At 40.9% G+C, this 26,201-nt stretch overlaps 2 protein-coding genes across 2 annotated transcripts; one reads left to right on the plus strand and one right to left on the minus strand.

The window, feature by feature from the left end:
* Positions 1-3,779: 3,779 nt before the first annotated feature.
* Positions 3,780-26,181, minus strand: gtf2e2 (general transcription factor IIE, polypeptide 2, beta). The gene is made up of 8 exons (XM_053619236.1): positions 25,974-26,181; positions 22,999-23,156; positions 13,472-13,563; positions 9,567-9,674; positions 9,133-9,315; positions 5,097-5,190; positions 4,444-4,559; positions 3,780-4,129 (listed from the first exon to the last, which is right to left on the minus strand). Exons 2-8 carry the CDS (start codon positions 23,153-23,155, stop codon positions 4,010-4,012), a joined length of 870 nt encoding a protein of 289 aa, XP_053475211.1. The 5' UTR covers position 23,156; positions 25,974-26,181; the 3' UTR covers positions 3,780-4,009.
* Positions 14,284-16,966, plus strand: smim18 (small integral membrane protein 18). The gene is made up of 2 exons (XM_053618766.1): positions 14,284-14,448; positions 16,745-16,966. The coding sequence occupies exons 1-2, from the start codon at positions 14,296-14,298 to the stop codon at positions 16,964-16,966; spliced, it is 375 nt and encodes a 124-aa protein (XP_053474741.1). The 5' UTR covers positions 14,284-14,295.
* Positions 26,182-26,201: the final 20 nt, after the last annotated feature.

The following is a 26,201-nucleotide window of genomic DNA, read 5'->3' on the forward strand; positions in this document are numbered from 1 at the left end:
ACTGCAATCTCATGAAATATTTTCAACAGAGGGCAATACTGTAATGTAACCAAAAGGATTACTTTTGATTTCATCATTTCTTTTGGCCTATAGACTGTTAACACACCTGATTCAACTCATGACCAAAGCAACAGGTAGGCCAGGATGCAATTCAATACAAGGTTCAGGCACCTAATACAATGTATGGGGTTTTTTTTTAGATGGTGCATATGCCTCTAGTGCATTTTCACCTCACAGCTCCAGATCAGTCCTGAGTTCCTGAGATTCCAGTTCAATCCTGAAATTGAGTTTCATGATCTCCGCATTCATTAAATTGCTTTGGTATTGAGAGGAGAGGAATAAAACAGGGTTCGGGTTAAACAGTCAGAGCAAGAGATGACATTTTATTAGTAGCCATAGAATAGACCTTTAAACATCATTTAAATGAAGGTAACAGTTCAGTGTGTTTTGGGGAAACATTTGGGCAGCTTACGGAAATCTTCTTCAGCAGTTGGAATGAGAGATCAGAATGAGGTTGTTTCTTTGTTGTGTGTGCAGACACAGCTTAAAAACCCTTTTATTTTTAACACTGACTTCTCTGTGAAGCCACACACACCAAAACAGGAAATCTTAGTTCCTTTCTTAAGGTGTGAGCTTCACACGATCTGGAGGTTGAACATCTATTTCGCATGTTCTTTCTTAGACACGATGGACATAAAGTTCTTATGGAAACTGAATGTTATGGGAGTTGACATGCGCACGCCTGTGTAAAGCCAAGGAGAGCGTGTTTTTACTCAACACGATGCTTTACATTGTGTAAGTCTTCACCTACTGCGCGTTTGCTGTATCTTCACTTCAATCTGGTTGGTGATTTTTTTCTTTCATCTTCACAAAGCCATGTCAGTCAAAGTGCAGCTGAAGGGAGCAATACTGAAACCGCTTGAAAGCAAAGTGAACAGAAATACATTAACAACTTCTAATAAGTGCTGCTACGGTACTCCAGGCTTCAACAGTGTTCAGCTCGGAGCTTCTCATAGTAGCCCATTGATACTATTTTTTCTCTCCAAAAAAAGCAAGAAATAAGCAACGCTGCTTAGAATTTATTACAGCACACATACAGCATGAGGCTCAGTCGTCTATAATTCGACTACGTTCGTCTTTCGAGATCTCAGCTGTTTTGTTTTTGCTGTTAGAGTTGCTATGTCCAAGATGTAAGTACAAGTGAACATGTATGTGTTTTGAATTAAAATGTGTATATTCAAAGGAGTGATGAGAAGGGAAATCGAAAAGGTCCAAATGAAGAAATGAGTCTGTGAAAGAGTGAGTGAATGTGTGTGTGTGTGTGTGTGTGTGAGAGAGAGAGAGAGAGAGAGAGAATGAATGTGAGAGAGTGAGTGAATGTGTGAGTGTGTGAGTGAATGTGAGAGAGAGTGTGAGTGAATGTGAGAGTGTGTAAGTGAATGTGTGTGAGTGAATGTGTGAGAGAGAGTGTGAATGAATGTGAGAGTGTGAGTGAATGTGAGAGAGAGTGTGAGTGAATGTGTGAGAGTGAGTGAATGTGTGAGAGTGTGTGAGTGAATGTGTGAGTGAGAGTGATTGTGTGAGAGTGTGAGTGAATGTGTGATTGAATGTGTGAGAGTGAGTGAATGTGTGAGAGAGTGAGTGAATGTGTGAGAGTGTGAGTGAATGTGTGAGTGAGAGAGTGATTGAATGTGTGAGAGTGTGAGTGAATGTGTGAGAGAGAGTGAATGTGAGTGAATGTGTGAGTAAATGTGTGTGAGAGAGTGAGTGAATGTGTGAGAGTGTGTGAGTGAATGTGTGAGAGTGTGATTGAATGTGTGAGTGAGAGAGTGTGAGTGAATGTGAGAGTGAGTGTGAGTGAATGTGTGAGTGTGTGATTGTGTGAGAGTGTGAGTGAATGTGTGTGAGAGAGAGTGTGAGTGAATGTGAGAGAGTGTGAGTGAATGTGTGAGAGAGTATGAGCGAATGTGTGAGAGTGTGAGTGAATGTGTGAGTGTGATTGAATGTGTGAGAGTGAGTGAATGTGTGAGAGAGAGAGAGAGCGAATGTGTGAGTGAGAGAGTGTGAGTGAATGTGTGAGAGTGAGTGAATGTGTGAGAGAGAGAGAGCGAATGTGTGAGTGAGAGAGTGTGAGTGAATGTGTGAGAGTGAGTGAATGTGTGAGAGAGAGCGAATGTGTGAGAGAGAGTGTGAGTGAATGTGTGAGAGTGAGTGAATGTGTGAGAGAGAGAGCGAATGTGTGAGTGAGAGAGTGTGAGTGAATGTGTGAGAGTGAGTGAATGTGTGAGAGTGTGAGTGAATGTGTGAGTGTGAGTGAATGTGTGAGTGAATGTGTGTGAGAGAGTGTGAGTGAATGTGTGTGAGAGTGTGAGTGAATGTGAGAGAGTGAATGTGAGAGTGACTGAATGTGTGAGAGTGTATGTGAGAGTGTGAGTGAATGTGAGAGTGAGTGAATGTGAGAGAGTGAGTGAATGTGTGAGAGTGAATGTGAGAGTGAGTGAATGTGTGAGAGTGTATGTGAGAGTGAGTGAATGTGTGAGAGTGTGAGTGAATGTGTGAGAGTGAATGTGAGAGTGTGATTGTGTGAGTGAATGTGTGAGAGAGTGTGAGCGAATGTGTGAGAGTGTGAGTGAGTGAGTGAATGTGAGAGAGAGTGAATGTGAGTGTGAGTGAATGTGTGAGAGTGAATGTGAGAGAGAATGTGAGTGTGAGTGAATGTGTGAGAGTGTGATTGTGAGTGAATGTGAGAGTGAGTGAATGTGTGAGTGAGAGAGTGAGTGAATGTGTGAGTGTGAGAGTGTGAGTGAATGTGTGCGAGAGTGAATGTGAGAGACTGAGTGAATGTGTGAGTGAATGTGTGTGTGATTGTGAGTGAATGTGTGAGTGAGAGAGTGTGAGTGAATGTGTGAGAGTGTGAGTGAATGTGTGTGAGAGTGAATGTGAGAGAGTGAGTGAATGTGCGAGAGCGTGAGTGAATGTGTGAGAGTGTGTGAGTGTGTGTATGCATGCATGCAGTTGGTACAGCAGGACGGTCTCTCCATATCAATGTAGTATACAATATAAGGCATATATTATATATAATAGGCCTTCGTCAGCTAGCAGAGTGCTCCTGAGGCTGTAGGAGGTGATAAACCAGTCAGCATTCAAAATGGTTGATGATCTAAAACATGATCATCATTCCATGAGGTTCAGACAGGAAAGGAGAACTCATTCAGTCTGGTGGCACAAAAGCCGCTCAGAAAACGATCAGCCATCAGTTCCTCCGCCGTACAGCTGATTGCATCGCTGACAGCAACAGCGTCAATACATCTGCACGTCAAACAACTACAACATCTTTTACTTGGGAAACTTTGTGTACTAGGACTAATTTTTACTACAGCCTCTATTCTTCTTCGGTGGTGCAGCAGGTCGTGCTTCCGCCGCCTCACGGCTCCAGAGTCCCTGCTTCGATCCTCAGCTCGGATTACGCGCCGTGCGAGTCACGTGGGTTTCGCCTGGGGTTTTCCCCAGTTTCCTTCCACTTATTTTAATCTAAAGTTTTGCATTAATTGTTTCAACATACATTTAATCTACAGGATTTTAATATAAACCTACAGGAAATGTGTTCCCCCGCATAATACGCAGATTTCAGTTGTGCTTGGTGAAGAAAGATCATTCTTAGAACAATATCTTTTAAAATAAATTTGACCTGCATAAAGCGAACAATATGATAAGCCAAGAATATAATTATTTTACTGATTTATATATAAAGAAAAAAAAAAAAAAGATTACACACAAACTGATTTTACAGTTTTATTCTTAAAAAAAAAAAAAAAAAAATACATACTTCAACATAATTGTTAAAGTGCTGGCAAGAAAATATTTACAGTCACTTCACATTAGAATTTTTTCTCTGTTAGTCTCTATGTGGTTTTGGCAATGAGATACAGTGTACACACATCAATTAATCGATCAATCTGCGCGTTCCGAGTCTTCATCCCAACACACGTCGGACGCGCGTGAAGGTGCGTCACTTCTTACTGGGGACTCCATCGGTGTAGTCCTCCAACACACCGTTCAGATGATCGTTGTGAGTCTTGAACCGTCTCTTCTTCTGTGTTCCCGACTTCTTCCTCTTTTGGACCGGCGTCTGCAACAGTTCATCACAAGATAAATATGTGAGAGCGGATGAGACGATGAGATTGGGACTGGCGATTATAAATAAACGTTATACCGCAGCGCTGTTGAATGCTCCATTCTGATTGGTCAGAAGGTTTTTCTAGAATGGCAGCTCGGACTGTAGTGTTTACATTAATGTGCATGTTATCGTCCCTATAGTAACAGCGAACACACTGACTTATATATGGAGCGTACACCATATATTATATATTTTAAGCTGGCATATTTTAAGCCGTTTCATCTGTAATGAAACATTAGAGATGTATGTATATGATGTAAACGCACCATTTTCTTTGGTCCAGTATCCTGCATGGAGGAGATTCCCTGTCTCTTCAGGTACTCTTCAATCTTTTCGTCGTCGATGGAATCCACTGGAACGCTGCGCCACAGCTTCTGAAACTCTGGAGAACACAACACGCTTTCCACAATAACCAAAAGGTCCTTTACACCTGTACTAACTCTTACTGTTCATTAGAAAGTAGCTTTCCAAGTACCCTTTATACAAAAGTTAGTTCCAGTCCTCTAATTTGATTGGACAAGCAGCGTTTAAAGAGTGCCGATATTTAGCATAAAAGCACTGGTACACTTGACCATTTGCATCACTTGGCTTGTCTGTGTCATTTAGAGGTCGTTGGGGGAAATCAAGTAATTTTTTATATGAGCTTTCAACAAACTATGAATACGATTTCTTTGATGAACGAGACTGTTTTGGATTTAGATTTGGATCGCTGTAACGTTAGTAAACCCAATCAACCAATCACCACCATGGTTAAATTTCTTATCTGTTCCACAAAACTTAAAAAGTTGTTTAATTTGTACGGGTAACGTTTACCGAACGCAACTCCGTGGCGAGGCGGTGTCGATTGGACTGAACAACGCTCGTAAACTACACGTTTACATGGTGCGTTTGCTGCGATTTCTAGGTTAGGGTCACTCACCTTCATCTACTTCGAAGTGACAGTGTTTGTCATTGTAGAAGAGAATCTTTTTCTTGTCGGGTCTGGCCACGAATATGATCTGGTCTCCAAGAGCCTGCGCGTAAACAGAATTAAGTTAAGAAGCTGCAGATCACAAAGTAGGAAAAAAAATTCTAAGAGTTGTGTCCTAACCTTCACATCATCGCAACACTATAGATATACACGGCAGATATGCGTATACGCTATAGATATACACGGCAGATATGCGTATACACTACTAGATATACACGGCAGATATGCGTATACACTACTAGATATACACGGCAGATACGCGTATACGCTATAGATATACACGGCCGATACGCGTATACGCTATAGATATACACGGCCGATACGCGTATACGCTACTAGATATACACGGCCGATACGCGTATACGCTACTAGATATACACGGCCGATACGCGTATACGCTACTAGATATACACGGCCGATACGCGTATACGCTACTAGATATACACGGCCGATACGCGTATACGCTATAGATATACACGGCCGATACGCGTATACGCTATAGATATACACGGCAGATACGCGTATACGCTATAGATATACACGGCAGATACGCGTATACGCTATAGATATACACGGCCGATACGCGTATACGCTACTAGATATACACGGCCGATACGCGTATACGCTATAGATATACACGGCCGATACGCGTATACGCTATAGATATACACGGCCGATACGCGTATACGCTATAGATATACACGGCAGATACGCGTATACGCTATAGATATACACGGCAGATACGCGTATACGCTATAGATATACACGGCAGATACGCGTATACGCTATAGATATACACGGCAGATACGCGTATACGCTATAGATATACACGGCAGATACGCGTATACGCTATAGATATACACGGCAGATACGCGTATACGCTATAGATATACACGGCAGATACGCGTATACGCTATAGATATACACGGCAGATACGCGTATACGCTATAGATATACACGGCAGATACGCGTATACGCTATAGATATACACGGCAGATACGCGTATACGCTATAGATATACACGGCAGATACGCGTATACGCTATATATATATACACGGCAGATACGCGTATACGCTATATATATATACACGGCAGATATGCGTATACGCTATAGATATACACGGCAGATATGCGTATACGCTATAGATATACACGGCAGATATGCGTATACGCTATAGATATACACGGCAGATATGCGTATACGCTATAGATATACACGGCAGATATGCGTATACGCTATAGATATACACGGCAGATATGCGTATACGCTATAGATATACACGGCAGATATGCGTATACGCTATAGATATACACGACAGATATGCGTATACGCTATAGATATACACGGCAGATACGCGTATACGCTATAGATATACACGGCAGATACGCGTATACGCTATAGATATACACGGCAGATACGCGTATACGCTATAGATATACACGGCAGATACGCGTATACGCTATAGATATACACGGCAGATACGCGTATACGCTATAGATATACACGGCAGATACGCGTATACGCTATAGATATACACGGCAGATACGCGTATACGCTATAGATATACACGGCAGATACGCGTATACGCTATAGATATACACGGCAGATACGCGTATACGCTATAGATATACACGGCAGATACGCGTATACGCTATAGATATACACGGCAGATACGCGTATACGCTATAGATATACACGGCAGATATGCGTATACGCTATAGATATACACGGCAGATATGCGTATACGCTATAGATATACACGGCAGATATGCGTATACGCTATAGATATACACGGCAGATATGCGTATACGCTATAGATATACACGGCAGATATGCGTATACGCTATAGATATACACGGCAGATATGCGTATACGCTATAGATATACACGGCAGATATGCGTATACGCTATAGATATACACGGCAGATATGCGTATACGCTATAGATATACACGGCAGATATGCGTATACGCTATAGATATACACGGCAGATATGCGTATACGCTATAGATATACACGGCAGATATGCGTATACGCTATATATATATACACGGCAGATATGCGTATACGCTATAGATATACACGGCAGATATGCGTATACGCTATAGATATACACGGCAGATATGCGTATACGCTATAGATATACACGGCAGATATGCGTATACGCTATAGATATACACGGCAGATACGCGTATACGCTATAGATATACACGGCAGATACGCGTATACGCTATATATATACACGGCAGATACGCGTATACGCTATAGATATACACGGCAGATACGCGTATACGCTATAGATATACACGGCAGATACGCGTATACGCTATAGATATACACGGCAGATACGCGTATACGCTATAGATATACACGGCAGATACGCGTATACGCTATAGATATACACGGCAGATACGCGTATACGCTATAGATATACACGGCAGATACGCGTATACGCTATAGATATACACGGCAGATACGCGTATACGCTATAGATATACACGGCAGATACGCGTATACGCTATAGATATACACGGCAGATACGCGTATACGCTATAGATATACACGGCAGATACGCGTATACGCTATAGATATACACGGCAGATACGCGTATACGCTATAGATATACACGGCAGATACGCGTATACGCTATATATATATACACGGCAGATATGCGTATACGCTATATATATATACACGGCAGATATGCGTATACGCTATAGATATACACGGCAGATATGCGTATACGCTATAGATATACACGGCAGATATGCGTATACGCTATAGATATACACGGCAGATATGCGTATACGCTATATATATACACGGCAGATATGCGTATACGCTATAGATATACACGGCAGATATGCGTATACGCTATAGATATACACGGCAGATATGCGTATACGCTATAGATATACACGACAGATATGCGTATACGCTATAGATATACACGGCAGATATGCGTATACGCTATAGATATACACGGCAGATATGCGTATACGCTATAGATATACACGGCAGATATGCGTATACGCTATAGATATACACGGCAGATATGCGTATACGCTATAGATATACACGGCAGATATGCGTATACGCTATAGATATACACGGCAGATATGCGTATACGCTATAGATATACACGGCAGATATGCGTATACGCTATAGATATACACGGCAGATATGCGTATACGCTATAGATATACACGGCAGATATGCGTATACGCTATATATATATACACGGCAGATATGCGTATACGCTATAGATATACACGGCAGATATGCGTATACGCTATAGATATACACGGCAGATATGCGTATACGCTATAGATATACACGGCAGATATGCGTATACGCTATAGATATACACGGCAGATATGCGTATACGCTATATATATACACGGCAGATATGCGTATACGCTATAGATATACACGGCAGATATGCGTATACGCTATAGATATACACGGCAGATATGCGTATACGCTATAGATATACACGACAGATATGCGTATACGCTATAGATATACACGGCAGATTTGCGTATACGCTATAGATATACACGGCAGATATGCGTATACGCTATAGATATACACGGCAGATATGCGTATACGCTATAGATATACACGGCAGATATGCGTATACGCTATAGATATACACGGCAGATATGCGTATACACTATAGATATACACGGCAGAGAAGGAGATAGGTCACAGGGTGCTGCTAAGAACAAGCTCTGATTTATCTTAATGTAATATTTTTTTTAATTTGAAAAAAATTGAAAGAACTATTAAAATGTTGTATTAGCAAAGTCCATAACGCACTGTAACCTGTTGTCTCTTACACGCTTACAAGTCTACTCAGGTTACCTTTCAGGTTTACTCCCCCCACCCCACCTCCTCCTCCCTCTCTCTCTCCTGTCAGTGAGGAATTAAGGAGATGCCTTATTTTCTTAACTGAACAAATTTTAAGAACAGGTTTTGTACTTTGATGGCCTTGGCAGCGTTGGGCAGGCCCTCCTCCACATCGTCCAGCAGCACTCCTCCTAACCCCTGCTGATCGTGCTTGTCCAGCAACCTGAGCAGCGCCTTCTTGTCCTTCAGATGGTATTTAGGTTTAAAGGCGTATTTCCCTTCACGCACGTCTATCTTGGGGTTACTTGCCAAGGCCTGGGTGTAGAGGAACGGGGAAAGACAAACAGATAAATAATTTGACATTTCTACCATCAAGGAATTTCATTTTATTTTTTTAAAAAAAGCATAAAGAGAAAGGGTGATAAATTATAAAATATAGCCAAGGCACATTTCTATCACAGCGTGCTGAGGAAGAAAAAGGAAGGAAAAAAAAAAGAGGAAAAGGAAGAAAAGTTTAATCATGTACTGTATACTAAAGAGAAATGGGATGTGTTTTAATCACACACCTCAGTCATAAGCCATTGCTTCTGCTTCAAACCGATGTCCAACAGCTTGGTCTCATCTAAAATCTCTTCCAGGGTTAGGGGATGAGTGTCTCCTCTCTGATGCCTTGTCTAGGAGAGTGAGTGAGAGAGTGAGAGAGAGAGTCAGTCAGACAGTAATACACTCCAGGAGCAAGCCTAGTTTGGGCGGTGAAAAGATTGGCACTCCGATGTGTGCATTCCTGCTTACACTCACACACACACACCTGATACAATCTGGCATAAACTCAAACAGGATGCTTTGCTTGGGTCCGATTCAGAGACCGCCATCACTCACACACACACACGAACGATATCCGTCATCTTTTTTTTTCTCCTGTTAGCCATTTCACAAAAATCTGAACACACAGTAGCTATGTAGCTTTCAACCGATTTATTTATTGAACCGGGAAATTAACGCTCTGCTCCACACTGTCCAATTAAATTCGAGCTCGTTGTGCCACAGGTTGGCGTATACATGACAAACGGGCATCGATTAGGAGTTATGTAATATTTTAAAATACGTAATACGTCGAGTTTTAATTGAATCGACACACCAGCTTTCGTGATGGTTTTTATTTTCCCCACCATTGAGCCATAGACAAATGACTGAAAGAGCCCGATATGGTCTGCGAGCCACAGGTTCCCGACCCCTGCTCTAGACCTAAACGTTAAATAAATCTCACTTCAGAGGAAAATTCTAATAAACCATATAAACAATTACATGTTTTTTTTTGTTTTGTTTTGTTTTTAAAGTCCCTGGGCAAGTTACAGATTATGTATTAGAACGAGCGCATTAATATAATCTTGCAGCTGGCACTATCGTAAGACGTCAAATCAACCCTCTCTGACCAATCAGAATCGAGAATCCTACAATACTGAGCTATTACTCTATATATAGTATTGTTGAAAGTTGTACTCAAACCTGTCATTTTTTCATCTTCAGTAAGTGCACACACTCGCACACACCTAGGGTTCATTTAGAGTAGCCACTTCACCTATAGCATGGTTTTGGGAGGTCGCAGGAAACCAAAGAACCTTGAGGAATCCCACATGGACACGGGGGGGGGGACATGCACAGAAACACCACACACGGACAGTCAAGCCGTAACCCGAGCTCAGGAGCGAATCAGGGAACCTGGAGCTGTGAGGCTGCTTCACCTTGCCGCCGTATTTATAACATTTACCACGTGAAGCCATTCAGGACATTAGTGCGACGCTTTAGAACAGCTTTATACCCCAGGTGGTCAGATTCTTCAACAGCTATCTCAGCAACGGCCATCTGTCTTCCCAGATGCCCCGTTTTACTTGGTTGTACTCTATATATGCTGCTGCATTCTCGCATGCTGGTGGTTATGCTGCATGTAATTAGCGCAGTTGGGCTGCTGAGCTTTGCAGTCGGGATGATCCTGATGATGCTGTCGTTATTCGGTTTAGTTACTCAAACTGGCCCATACGCATATGCTTCTTGTTACACGCTCATACTTCCTGAATGGACATGACATGACTTGAACATAAAAGATCTTAGTTCCGATTCGCAGGAGAGCAACAGAATCCAGAATCCTTCTCCTTACTGATTATTATACATCACAAGTGAAATATCTTTTAATCGAATTCCTTTTTGCGGGTGAGGAAGGGCTTTCTGGAAGGTTATAATATTGATACGGTTTTAGCAATAGCTCAAGCCTGGCGAAAGATAAAAGGCTCTTTATTAGGTTACGCTATTTACTAATTAAATCATTTTCTAAAACTGCACGAGGATAGCGATTTCACGCATTTGAAACTCTTTCTGTGACTAAATCTCAAATGGTCTTCTATTGTACATATAGTGCACTATAGAAGTCGACCGATACTGATAACCGAGTCGGGCGGTACCTGCAGATGACCGATTAAAAACAACCGATGTTTTCATTCAATATCAAATATCACTCAAAGTACAATACTGCTCAACTTTATTACAAAAATGAACAGTACTGACAGTACCATGAAAATGCACTGTGCTTTTAAACAAATTAAATATCTAAATATTAACGTAAATAGATATATCCAAAACGGAACAAAAAGTAACACTCCAAATAACAAAAAGAGGCATCTAAGATTAATTTAAAAAAAAAAAAAAAGCTTCAAATAACACAACAAAATTAGACAGTTTTTATTTCGCCTCTAGAGGCCGCTCTCCTACTATATAATAATGACAGTAGACGCTTCTCGGCCGCTCCCGCACTGGCAAACCCAATCGGCCGACCTCTAGTACACTACATTGTACAGTACCATTACATTACACACCATGTAGTGAGCACATATAGTGAGGAAACAACTGATAAGATAATAATTATCAGCAATAAAAGGTGCTGTGAAAAAGTATTTGGTTTCTTCTGTTTTTGTGTATCTCTCATAATAAATTGTTTATTAGATCTTCAAACGAAACACAACGTAAAAACATAAAAACAAAGGCAACCTGAGTAAACACAATACAGGTTTATATTTCTTTATTGAAGCAAAAAAATAATTTATTAAAATAATTAAAAATAAAAATGTATCCAACACCTATCACCAATGTGAAAAACTAATTCCCCTCTTAAAATTAAAATCTGGTTGTGCCACCTTTAACAGCAATAAAAAACAACAACTGGAGATCAGTCTTTCACTTACCTTCAGGACTAGGATTTATACCTGTGCTTTGGATCATTGTCTTGCTGCATAATCCAGCTGCGCTCGAGTTTCAATTTACGGACTGAAGACCGGACATTCTCCTTTAGGATTATCTGGTAGGGAGCAGAATTCATGTTTCCCTCAAGTTGCCCAGGCCCTGAAGCAGCAGAGCAACCCCACACCATCACATTTCCCCCACCATGCTTGACCGTCGGTATGATGTTCTTTTTGTGGAATTCGGTGTTTGATTTACGCCAGATGTAATGGGACCCCTGTCTTCCAAACAGTTCCACTTTCAACTAAAAAAGTTTGAGGATCATAAAGGTGTGTTTCGGCAAAATTTAGACGAGCCTTAACGTTCTGTTTTAGTCGTGGTTTTCACCTCACCACTCTTCCATGGATGCCATTTTTGCCCAGTGTCTTTCTGATAGGCCTGTAGGTCCTTTGATGTTGTCCTTGGGTCTTTTGTGACTTCCTGGATGAGTCGTCGCTGTGCTCTTGGAAGAATTTTGGAAGGTCGGCCACTTCTGGGTCAAGTTTTTCCATTTGGAGATAATGACTTTCACTGTGGTCCTTTGGAGTCCCAGAGCCTTTCAAATTGCTCTGTAACCCTTCCCAGACTGATTTATTTCAATCACCTTCTTCATCATCATTTCTGGAATTTCTTTCAACTTTGGCATAGTGTGTTACTGAGTAAGACCTTTTAACCAACTTCATGCTGTTGTGAAAGTTCTATGTAAGTGTTGATTTGATTGAACAGGGTTTGTAGTAATCAGGCCTGGTTGTGTCTAGTCCAGCTGAACCCCATTATGAATGCAGTTTCATAGATCTGGGGAATTAGTAACTATGGGGTCAAATACATTTTCACAGGCCCAGATGGTACTGGATAACTTTTTTGCTTCAATAAATAACATTACCATTTAAAAACTGTATTTAGTGTTTCATCAGGCTGCCTTTGTTTTATTTTAGATCTCGTTTTAATTTCTGAAACAATTTAGTACGACCGATACACAAAAACATAAGAAATCAGGATGGGGGCAAATACTTTTTCACAGCACTATACAAGTTCCTTTTGCTTAAGAAAAATCAACAATTTTTATTTTCTGTGCTTTATACAACAGCCCTACTTTGTACAGTTTTTTAAAAATTTTTATAGTTTGCGCTTCCACACCGGTGATGTATGGCATGACTCAGACGTGACAAATCAGCCGGGATTATCTCTATAGCGTTTGCGTTACCTTCATGTAGTTGACGATTCGTGCCAGGACCCCGAATTTGTAGCCCGAGCTTCCAGAGAGAGCTTTGAGATTGAAGGATCCATTACTGGAGTCTGAAAAAAAGACACAAAAAGACCAAACACATTAGGCATAAAGAACTGAAACAACTAATCATCGTTTCAGACATTAGTTTATTATTTGTCTTTGTACACGTTTATGCATAAGTCACACAACCGAAAAGGAGAGAACATCTGAAATGTTTATATTATATATATATATATATATATAAAATGTTCAAGTGATGGATAGATAGAGCGCGAGAGAGAGCTCTTTGATTAATATATATATTTTTAAATGTATTTTTCAGATTCTCTCTCCCCTCTTTTTGGCCAGTGGATAAAGGGACATGATGAAATTTTAAAATAAATAAAATAATAATAATTTAAAAAAACAAAACAAAACAAAAAAAAACATACCGGGTACAATTTTTTTTTTTACACCAGTTTAAAGAGGACCATCCACAGTTTTGAAAGTCAAATTAAATAAACAACGAAATGAAATTTCATCATCTGCAGATTTATAACTGCAACAGCAAAACAAAAGGACGTTGCAGAGAAGCCTCTTGCCATGAAAGAAAACCATCTCTCAGTGAGACATGAACTAGATGTACTGTAGAATCAGTAATAAAGCTGGATTTGAAATAAGGAACAAAAGAGGAAGGAGGGGAGAGAAAAAACACTTCCTACTTGGAAACCTGTCCTAGCCCCACCAGCGCTCAGCCAATCACAGCAGGCTTCATGTATTATTAATGACGCGTGGGATGTCGTATCCGTTAATGGACAGAGATGCTGAGCAATGGTGTTCCCGCAGGAAGTGGCTGGGTGGAGAGAGGGAAAGAAAGAAAGAGAGAGACCGAGAAGGACGAGAGAGGGGCAAGAGACGGGTGCATCGAGACGCGTGGGCAGAGGCTTCCATCATCCTTCGGCTCAGATTTGCAGGTACCGCTTTCTTTTTTTCCCCCTCATCAGGTTATTATTCAGAGCCGCAATAGGGTTACGTGCACAGCACAAAGAGATGACCCAAACTCAGCTGCGCACATACACAAACACACACACAGTGACAGTGCACGCCTTGTTTACCAGACAGAGAATGGATAAACAAGTGCACAGAGGACATATTGTGAAGGCAAATGATAGCCAGTTGGACCTGTGCTTTCTTAAATGATTAAAACACAAACCGACTGCAATATAAATGGTGAACAGATACTACTGAGGACTCATGGCGAGTCGAATTGTGCTGAAATTTGGACCTAAGGAGCAGCGTTGTTCGATTCCTAACCATCACTGAACAATTCTATTTAAACTATTATTTAAACGCTATTACGATGAGGAACCAGACTTCACATTATAACTTCATGATCATAAATGATTTTTACGGTTTAAAATGTCATCACTATAGCATATAAACCCCTAAATCAGGATCTGGTAATGTAGAGATAAAAGGATGTTGAGTTTGTGATCAAGGTGTCCAAAGACGGGTCTAAACGGGTAAAAAATAATGATATTAAATTATATTATATTGTAATATAATATATATGGTAAACATAAAACAAAACCACCTCATGGGATGCCACAGTGAGGAGGAGGAGCAGGAGGTCATCTGGGATGCACAGGGAACCATCTGTGTGTGTTAAAACAAAAGCCTGTGTACTGTATGTGTGTAGGGAAGTGTGTGACAGACGGACAGAGAGAGAGAGAAACAAAATAGACAGACAGATGGATAAGGAGAGACGCAGAAAGATAGAGAGATGGGGTTTCTAAAACATCGCCGCTACAAGTACCAGTGTTCGATAGAAGCATGCACCAAGCATACAAAACACAACGCAGATCATATTACACTGCTAACTAGATTACAACCGTCACTAACACTGGACTGGCAGCTGCACTACGCACACACCCGTAATGCAGTGAATACAAGTAAAATGTAAATCACATTCTATCATACACTCGTTACTCGTGTGTTTTAATTGTGCGTTTGATTAACTTTTGATCGGCCATGAAGATTAAAACCACCTGCCTAATATTGGGTAGATCCCCCCTGCACCGCCAAAACAGCTCTGATCCGTCGAGGCACACGACCTCTGGAAACCTCAGCAGATCCTTTAAGTCATGTAAGTTACGAGGTGGGATCGGACTGGTCTGTCCAGAACATCCTGCAGATGCTCGACTGGATTGAGATCTGGGAATTTGGAGGCAGAGTCAACACCTTGAACTCTTTGTCATGTTCCTGAAACCGTTCCTGAACAATTTTTGCAGTGTCGCAGGGAGCATTATCCTGCTGAAAGAGGCCATTGCTGTTAGGGAATACCGTCATCATGAAGGGATGTACTTGATCTGCAACAATGTTTAGGAAGGTGGTACGTGTCAAAGTAACATCCACATGGATGCCAGGACCCAAGGTTTCCCAGCAGAACATTGCCTAGAGCATCACACCACCTCCGCCGGCTTGCCTTCTTCCCATAGTGCATCCTGGTGACATTTCTTCCCCAGGTAAGTGACGCGCACACACACACACACACACACACACACCCCCGGCCGTCCAGATGATGTAAAAGAAAACGTGACTCATCAGACCAGGCCACCTTCTTCCATTGCTCCATGGTCCAGTTCTGATGCTCACGTGCCCATTATAAGGGCTTCCAGTGGTGGACAGGGGTCAGCATGGGCACTCTGACCGCTCTGCAGGTACTCAGCCCCAGACACAGCAAACTGTGATGCACTGTGTGTTCTGACATCTTTCTATCAGAGCCAGCATTAACTTTTACAGAAATTTGTGCTACAGTAGTAGCATCCGACCAGACAGCTAGCCTTCACTCTCGCGAGCATCAATGACCCGATCTCCAGTTCACCGGTTGTCCTTCCTTAGACCACTTTTGGTACTGGGAACACCCCACAAGACCTGCTGTTTTAGAGATGCTCTGACCCAGTCGTCTAACCATCACAATTTGGTGCTTACAATTGCAATTTGGATCCTTACACTTGCCCATTTTTCCTGCTTCCATCACATCAACTTCAAGAACTGGCTGTTCACTTGCTGCCTAATAAATATATCCCACCCCTTGACAGGTGCCACTGTACGAGATAATCAAGGCCAATCACTTCACCCGTCAGTGGTTTGAACACGTGTGTGTGTGTGTAATATATAGAATAAAAATACGCTCAGATACAAGAAGCAGTCTTAAACGTGACCCAGACATTTATAAATGTGATGGTTTTTGTCTTTTCCTCCTTCTAGATCACTATGACTGTGTCCAGTAGCGGCGCTGCTTCAGTGCAGCAGGTGTTCCCATTCCACGATGGCTGGAATGTTGCCTGCTTTGTAATCCTCCTCCTCTTCATCTTCACCGTGCTCTCCCTCGCGACTCTGGCTTTCCTCTATGAGCTGCTCGACTGTGGCTGCTTCAACAAGACCAAGACCGCACACGGGCGACGCAGCAGCAGTGATGAAGTCGTATAACCGTAGCACAGCAACGGCAGCCATGGAAACCAGGCCTACACTATGGAAACAAGCACTGCAGGAACGTTTTGCTATGAGTGATGGACTCTGGCCACAACCTGTACGGATGGATGGATGGATGAATGAATGAGGTGTCAGAAAAGAGACTAAAGAAATGAGTACATGTTTCAATGCACACACACAGACTATACACTGACTATATATTGTGTTCTCCATGTAAATAATAGCAGTGCTACCAAAACAGCAAGCAATGACTGTGCATGCTTTAGTGACATGTGGCCGTTAGCCATCGTAGCCATTAACATTTCACGCTAAAAAGTATCTGCATACTAGCCTTGTAACCATCAGCATACACGTTACAGATGTTAACGGATCATGCCATTCAATACAGTGATGTAAATGAACAAAACAGGGGTTGCAAAGACTAGTCCACGAAGACTTTATTCATTAGTCACTGGTGTGACCCCCCCCCCAAATCGCACTACCGCCTGCTCCTGCAGTTATTTTTATTGTTCGGTAAAACTTTACATGAAGTCCATGCACTGTGGCATAGTGAATTCCATCAGTGATGCAAACGTCGCAATGCCACATGGCTGACTTTTGACGGTGGTAGCCATGGCTAATTTAGTAGCTGCTCATTATTTAGACACTACTGAGGCAGGAGCTGAACACAGCAGTTCAACTCTTGGGTCATTAACAGCCTGGGAGAGGAAAAAAAACCAAAACAAAACAAAACAAACAAACAAACAAAAAAAACTCAACTCCCAGCTGTTTCTGTGGACACTGCATCCACCATCCAAGGAAGGCCACTCACTGAGCTATAAGGAGGGCTCTGCTGGACATGAGCTTCCCTGCGGCACGCCCTCACTTCCATAATCGATTACAACGGAGCCTCATAACCCACGAGCACATTTGAACAATTGGTACGTCACACGTTTAACGGGGGTTTTTTTTTGGTTATTTTAATACTGTTTTGCAGACAGTTTGTTAGCTACATTATATATATCGTGATGTGCATTGTGTATCGTAGAAACGTAGTCAAGTATCGTGATATGACAAATGTCATATCGCCCAGTCCTAGTCCTGAATCAGTTTTTGCATTATGTATGGAATTACTGGTAGGCTAGTAAAAATGCATAGTCCTGCAACACCTATTACACAAAGCTGGAGTTTTGTGTTTTTCTGTAATAATACCAAATTAAACTGCCATGGTGAGACATTTGATGTGTAATTGTTTTGTTTCTTTTGCTTGTATTGTGTATGTTACTCGAAGGATCATTGCTCAAGTTAGCTAGCCAGTTTTCTCTACATACAGTACATTAGCTAGCTATGTCAGCTTGCCAGATTAGACTATTTAGCAAAATTCTGTTAATCATATAAGTCAATCAAATTTAAGCAATTAAAATTTTTTTTATTGTTGTAACCAAACCTAAATAAGTAACTATACATTAATATATGCATAATGAACAAAATCTGTGAAAATGAATGCAAGTCTATGGGCAACGGTGCTGGGGATCTAATGGATCAACGCCTCATAAACTCATTAGCTAGTCCTCTTGTCAAGTGAAAGCTCCAATGCAGTACCAGTCTCATATTTTGGTTGCCCGGAAACATAACTGATTAGGCTAAAATAAGTGGTCACTATTGTAAATTAACCCTAAATGATGACAACCTAGTTAGATTACTTAAGTCTGTTAAATACAGACTAATGACAATGAGCGAGTTCTCAAATTCTCAAGGAGAGAAAGATTTTGCAAATCCAGAGGCGGTAATGCTGCGATGTTCGAGAAAGGAAAATATCCAACTTCTTTGTGCTGTGACTGTCTACGACTTGAATTACCCATCCTACAAACTACTGCTAAATTATTCAGCACCAGTGGTGTGCTCGATTGATCTAGATTTATTCCACTTGCATGGCCCTTACCAATTCACGTAGTATAAACTACTATAAAATTTCACAGGTATTGGCTGTTACTTGAGCAGATTTTAAAATAGAGATTGAAAATCTCTTTAAAATGTCACTTAGTACCATTTAAGTGGTATTTTCATTTTCATTCACCTGCTTCCCCTAACCCCCCCCCCCTATACTAATACTACATTCAAATTCTATCATATGCCTTAAATCACTCCACTCAAAACCATTACACAGCTCTGTATTTGTATGGGGCATGCGGTTATATGAGAATAGGAGAATGCGTCGGTCTCCTCTAGATGTTTTACAAACATTGACTTTTGTAATGAGGCTGCAGGTAAGATTTTCTTCTGATGACTCTTCCATGCAGAGTGTGTTTGTGAAAGCAATGTTGCACAGTGGAATGGTTCACCACCATTCCTGTCTCAGCTAAACCTTCATATGCATATATCCATATGCAATATAAACAGTATTATTTGAGACTTTTCTTGGTCTTCTAGACCTTTCCTTCACTTCCAGTTACCCTTAACCGCCAATTCTTAGACATTTCAGACAGCGGAAACTGAGAGCTGGAAGTGCTTTTATATACTTTTATAGCATTCCTGCTTTGTAGGCATTGATTACATTCATCGTCAGATTCTCAGTCAGCTGCATAGAGGAAAACCTAACTACCTAATTAAGGCCTAAACAGTTCAGTAGGTTCTGAGACAACAACTGGACAGGTGTCCAAACAAGTCAAGGCTTTTGCATAGAACTCATTCAGCACAATGTATTATAACCCTTATGTGTTACCAAAGAAGAAGAAGAACCTTAAGCAGGTAAATAAAAAAGCAGATCTATCCATTCTTCAAATGCATCAATTGGGGTCCCGGCTAGGAAAATGCATAAAGTTGAGGCCAAAAGTTTACATACACCTTAGCTGAAGTCATTCAAATCGAATTTTTCACAGCTCCCCACATTTTATGTTACCATACATCAGAGATGGAAACTCGAGTCTGCGACTTGGACTCAAGTAGCAAAAAAAAAAATGACTCGCGACTTGACTTGGACTTAAAGACAGAGACTACTGAAACATTTTGGTTTGGCCTTCCAGATTACCTTCTCTCTTTAAGAAGAAGAAGCCTTTATTTGTCACAAATACATTAGAGCACAGTGAAATTCTTTTTTCACATATCCCAGCTTGTCAGGAAGTTGGGGTCAGAGCGCAGGGTCAGCCATGATACAGCGCCCCTGGAGCAGAGAGGGTTAAGGGCCTTGCTCACGGGCCCAACAGTGGCAGCTTGGCAGTGCTGGGGCTTGAATCCCTGACCTTCTGATCAGTAACCCAGGGCCTTAACCGTTGAGCCACCACTGTCCCCACATGACAGCCTCAAACACCACATTTTTCTATTCATTCCTCATTCATTTATTCCCCATCAGCAAATATCACAACAATTCATCTCTAAACACACCGAGCCAGCATTATTATATACACGCGTGTGACGTATCTGAAGACGCATGTTCATCACCCACTGGAAAAGTGCTGTTATATAAATGAACAAGCAGCAATAACAATAGCCAAGTTTTACCTCGTGATAATCTTCATGTCATTTAATTTGAAAAGCAATCAATTAATCCAAAGGGAAGCTGCGGTGTTAGACAGCTGTTAGGGGTTTGCTTGCTGTCCATTCTCAAATGTTTCCCATCATAACCCATCAGAACTACAGCAAACTACGACAACTCAAAGCGCTCATAATACAATGCACGTTTGGTTTTTTTGTGGTGACTGTCTGCGTTCCAAATGGTATAAATCACCTCTGAAGGGCACTTTGAAGGGAGAGTAAATCAAGATAGTCATGCTGTAAGATTTCTTCAAACTGAATTTCCAATAAAAATGACTTACAAATTGAGTTCCGAGCGAACGTTATTAATAGTTAGAAAGTTATACACAATCAAAAAGCTATTAAAGTTAAACGAATGATTTAAATAAAACCTTGTGCGCTTTATTGGACAATTTTTAAAGAAATAAACAAGACATTCTGTAGAAGTAATCAGTTTTAATATTTCAAAATTGATTTAGCCTCATACACTGTTAATTACAATAACTAGCTGAAATAACCTTTGCAAAAATAAATAAATAAATAAAAATAATAGACTCCACCTCAAAGGCTTGAGACTTGGCTTGGACTCCACCTCAAAGGCTTGAGACTTGGCTTGGACTCCACCTCAAAGGCTTGTGAACATGTCTGCCATATATCTCCTGTATTAAGCCAATTATCTACTGTATTTCCATAAAAGGTCATTTAAAAAAATAATAGTCAAGAGATTTACTTCAGCTTTTATTTACTATATCAGATGTTCTGTGGGTCAAATGTTTACATACGCTGTCAGTATTTGGTGGCATTTCCTTTTCATTGCTGGAACTTCTCACAATACTATGCTGGAATTTTTGCCCGTTCCTCTTGGCAGAACTGGTGTACAAACCTGAACTCAGTCAGGTTTGTGGGCTTTCTTGCTCAGACATGCTTTCAGTTTAGTGGACAAATTTTCCATGGGATTCAAGTCAGATCTTTATAATGGCCACTACAGTTCTTTCACTTTGCTGCGCTTAAGCCATTTTGTTACAGCTTTGGAGGATTGCTTAGAATAATAGTCTTGCTGAAAGATTCAGTTGTCTGGCTGATGTCTTGAAGTGTTGCTTCAGTATTTCTAGATAATCCTCAGGCCTTTAAACCTCTCTGCTCCAGGGGTACCACATAATGGGTGCCCATGTATTCTGACCACAACTTCCTCACAAGCTGGGATATGTGAAGAAAATTTAACTGTACATGAGACAAATAAAAGGTTCTTCCTCTTATTATGGCCAAACAGTTCAGATTTTTGCTTCATCTGTCCAAAGAACAATCCTCCAAAAAGCTGGTGATCACCTGCAAATTTCAGTCTGGCTTTACGCCGGTCTTGGAGTGAGGTTTCTTTCTTGCATGACAGCTTTTCAGGCCATAGCAAAGTAGGATTATCTTAAGAGTAGATATATTTTCTTTGGTACCTGATGCCTCCAGCTACTTCACCAGTTCCGTTGCGGTTGTTTTGTCGAGGTCCCCAATTATTTTCTGGGGTCTCGGATGAGTTTCTTGGATTTTTCCCGTTGAATCAAGAGCAAAAAGGTGCCATCTCTAAAGGCAGGCCATTTCACAGCCCCACAAGCACTTCCATTTAACATCTAAACACCAATCAAAAGCTTCTTAAAGTGGTATCAATTTCCGGAATTTGGACAGTTTCAACTTTGAGATTTTAATTCAATATATCTGAATTCCAGTGGGTCAGTCATAAATAAATCTGTTCTCTGTTGTGATGAAAGTAGATGCCATAAGGGGTGTGCCAAAAGAAAATGTATGGTAACATGAAATGTGTGGAGTTGTGAAAAACTGAGATTGAATATGTTTAGCCTAGGTATATGGAAACATTTGGCCTCAGCTATAGGTTAATCAAAACGTTTCAACCATACCATTAAGCCGATAAGCTGTGACAAAAAGTTGGACAATTATTCTTATATAACGATGAAGCGGAACTCGTCTCAAAGCTACATTTGCATAATTACACAGATTGGTCTGATTGAGCCGAATCAGGTGCATCAGTGTAGGGAAAAGGTTGCGCAACATTGTGTCCCTATACGCACAAATATCACCATTTCCTGGATATCAGTATATATAGTAATGACTAGTCTGGCACTTGCTTACAATCATTTGGGTGACCCAAGATACCACTGGTCGATCCACTTTCCATACCGCTTATCCTACTCAGGGGTCTCGGGGCACGAGGCGGGGGGCAGGCCAACCCATCACAGGGCACAACTGCACACACTACAGACAATTTGGAAAGGCCAATCAGCCTACAACGCATGTCTTTAGACTGGGAAGGAAACCGGAGTACCCGGAGGAAACCCCCGATGCACGGGGAGAACATGAAAACTCCGTACACACAGGGCGGGGGCGGGAACCAAACCTCCAACCCCGGAGGTGCGAGGCAAACGTTCCAACCACATCAAAATGAACAGTACAAACTTGCGGATGTGCTCTAACGTGAAACTTTTATACAGGGACTTGCATTCATGGTAGATTAGATTAGGTTGCAACATCCTAACCTGCGTTGTTTTTAGATGACGAGTCTTTGTCAGGTTTGCTCTTCTTTTTCTTGGAAGAGCCAGAGGCTTCAGAGGATGCCGGTCTCTTCTCGACTGCTGGAGTGGACAAAGCCCTCTTCTTAAAGAGCTCACGCTCTCTCAGCAGTGCAGGGTCCATCCTACACACACACAAAATAAATCTATTAACAAATTGCACACAGTCAACACAGTTGAGTTTAACCATCTAACCACTATGAACCACTACAGCTAGCCATGTCTACAACTGCACACTACCACACTATATAGCATGCTGTAACATAGCACAACTAGGGCACCGTACTCTTTTGACCTGTAGCTAATATCTAGCTGTCAGACAGGAACGTATCTATGTTCCCAGGGTCCTACAGTGCTCTTCAATAATATTGGCACCCTTGGTACATATGAGAAAAGAAGGCTTGGTAAAATTTTCCATTGTTTAACCTTTTGTTTAAAAAAAAAAAATTTCACAAAAATACTCTGCTCTCATTGATATCAAACAAACACAAACATGTTTATTAAAAAAAAAAAAAAATCTGTCAAATATAGGTGTGCACTAATTATTGGCACCCTTTTAGTCAATACTTTGTGCTAATATAACGGCTCTGAGTCTTCTCCTATAATGCCTGATGAGGTTGGAGAATACATGGCAAGGGATCCGAGACCATTCCTCCATACAGAATCTCTCCAGATCCTTCAAATTTCAAGGTCCATGCTGGTGGACTCTCCTCTTCAGTTCACACCACAGGTTTTCTATGGATTTCAAGTCAGAGGACTGGGATGTTCATGGCAGGAGCTTGATTTTGTGGTCAGTAAACCATTTTTGTGTTGATTTTGATGATGTTTTGGATCATTGTCCTGCTGGAAGATCCACCCATGGCCCATTTGAAACTTTCTGGCAGAGGCAGTCAGGTTTTCATTTAATGTCTGTTTATGTTTGATAGAGTCCATGATGCCATGTATTCTAACAAGATGTCCAGGTCCTCTGGCAGAAAAACAGCTCCAAAATATTAAAGAGTCGCCACCATATTTAACCGTGAGCATGAGGTACTTTTCCATGAGGCTACCTCTCTGTGTGTACCAAAACCACTTCTGGTGTTTATTACCAAAAAGCTCCATTTTGGTTTCATCTGACCATAGAACCCGATCCCATTTGAAGTTCCAGTAGTGTCTGGCAAACTGAACACGCTCGAGTTTGTTTCTGGACGAGAGTAGACGCTTTTTTCTTGAACCTTTCCAAACAACTTGTGGTGATATAGGTGACTTCAGATTGTAGTTTTGTAGACTTTTTGATTCCAAGATGCATAACTAACTTTTGCAATTCTCCAGCTGTGATCCTTGGAGTATTTTTGGCCACTCGAACCGTCCTCTTCACAGTGCGTTGAGACGATATAGGCACACGTCCAATTCCAGGTTGATTCATGACATTTCCAGTTGACTGGAACTTCTTAATTATTGCCCTGATGGTGGAAATGGGCATTTTCAATGTGTGTGCTATTTTCTTATAGCCACTTCCCATTGTGTGAAGCTCAACAACCTTTTGCTGCACATCACAGCTATATTCCTTGGTCTTACCCATTGTTATGAATGACTAAGGGAATTTGGCCTGTGTTACTTCATATTTATGCCCCTGTGAAACAGGAAGTCATGGTTGAACAATTTCCTGTTCCTAGTCACCCAGGTGTACTAAAAAAATAAAACTAAATAATAATAATAATAATAATAATAATAATAATAATAAGTAAACTATCAAAAGGGAATATACTTCAAATATATGTCACATATCAATTCATAGGGGTGCCAATAATTGTTGTACACCTATATTTAACATCTTGTTCCTTTCATGACTGTTTAACTGTGTTTTATACGCTACAGTATGGCATTTCTTCAGTCTAGCGTATACATTTCACTATGGTCCATGCATGAGCGTTCAGCATGTGCAACCTAGTTCATAACTTCCATAAATTTCAAGTTTGGATGAAGGATGGATTTTAAACTAATGTATGATATTTCATTTAAAGGTGTCCTAGGTGTTTAAAGTTAAAAGGTAATAAAGTTAATATGGCCCTAAGAAAATATGAGTCCTGACTACATAAAGCCATTAAGTAAACAAAAGTTTAGTTAATGTTAAGAGAACACTGAAATGGGGAACATAGGACCCTGGGGAATATAACCAGACTCTAACCAACTCCAAAACTCATGCTAGAAACTGAATTAACTATAACTATCCAATGCTAGCTATTTTTCGCTCAATTTAGATTGCTATAAACGTAAAGCTCGTATCTAGAGACATTTTGAAGTCTAACCTAATCTAAAACACCGTTACTTAGATGCTCTGACTTATCCGAAGTAGGTTACCACGGTAGGTATGGTAGCTAAGTAAAAGTCGAGTCACGAATTTCGAATCAATCGAATTACGACTCACGAATCAAATGGTTGTTCGACAGACGTTACGGAGCCGACACCGATGTTGATTCGGTATATAAATTCAAACAGAATCAATTACGCTGTTGAGAATCGACTCTAAAGCTTCGCTAATATCCGGAGAATCGACTCCCAGCGTTTCACATGAGGCCTAACATCAACTAAACGGATAATTAACGTTAGCCAGAACAATAACTTCTGGTTTAAGTGTAATTATCTATCCATCATGTTATGACTTACTTTTCTGAGACCATAACGCCTAATTTATCTTACAGCGGTGTAGTTTTCAGCCTGCCATATCACCTAAACCACATACTCTTCATATATATGAAATACTAACAATAATCAATCACCCTGTTGGCTAATTTCATCATCATAGTTAGATAAATCTTAATTACTCTAACCCTTATCTCTCTGAAGTGCAGACAAACTATAAGATTCACTCTAAGTAATCAAGCAGCACTCCAGAATGAAGCTAAACTCCTCCAAACCGCTTTTCACACTTTACATATCTCCAGTTAGAAAATTGACCCTACCTGCTTATCCAAAACACGACCTTTCGTTAACAGAAAGATCTGTTATATTCTTGTTTTAATCCGAAAACCATGAGCCGTCTTTGGGTTTAATTCAATTCAGCATTGTAACTGTCAACACCATAGGCTAACGCCGCTAACTCCAGTCAGTCGACGCCGCACTTTTTCTTTGTTTCTTGTGCTACTTCCCGCACCCGTATTCGCTCAAATGCCGTCTCCTTGTCTAGTTTC

Source organism: Ictalurus furcatus, chromosome 29 (genome assembly GCF_023375685.1).
Source record: "Ictalurus furcatus strain D&B chromosome 29, Billie_1.0, whole genome shotgun sequence".
Lineage (NCBI taxonomy): Eukaryota > Metazoa > Chordata > Actinopteri > Siluriformes > Ictaluridae > Ictalurus > Ictalurus furcatus.

What these genes read in the sequence shown, in the direction of transcription:
- gtf2e2 (XM_053619236.1), bottom strand. Translation starts at nt 23,155, where the DNA reads ATGGACCCTGCACTGCTGAGAGAGCGTGAGCTCTTTAAGAAGAGGGCT. An exon ending in GAATCGTCAACTACATGAAG is followed by an intron (nt 9,675 to 13,471) that starts GTAACGCAAACG and finishes TCACTCTCCTAG; the next exon opens with ACAAGGCATCAGAGAGGAGA. An exon ending in ACGCTGCCAAGGCCATCAAA is followed by an intron (nt 5,191 to 9,132) that starts GTACAAAACCTG and finishes GTTTACGCGCAG; the next exon opens with GCTCTTGGAGACCAGATCAT.
- smim18 (XM_053618766.1), top strand. Translation starts at nt 14,296, where the DNA reads ATGCTGAGCAATGGTGTTCCCGCAGGAAGTGGCTGGGTGGAGAGAGGG. An exon ending in CCTTCGGCTCAGATTTGCAG is followed by an intron (nt 14,449 to 16,744) that starts GTACCGCTTTCT and finishes TCCTCCTTCTAG; the next exon opens with ATCACTATGACTGTGTCCAG.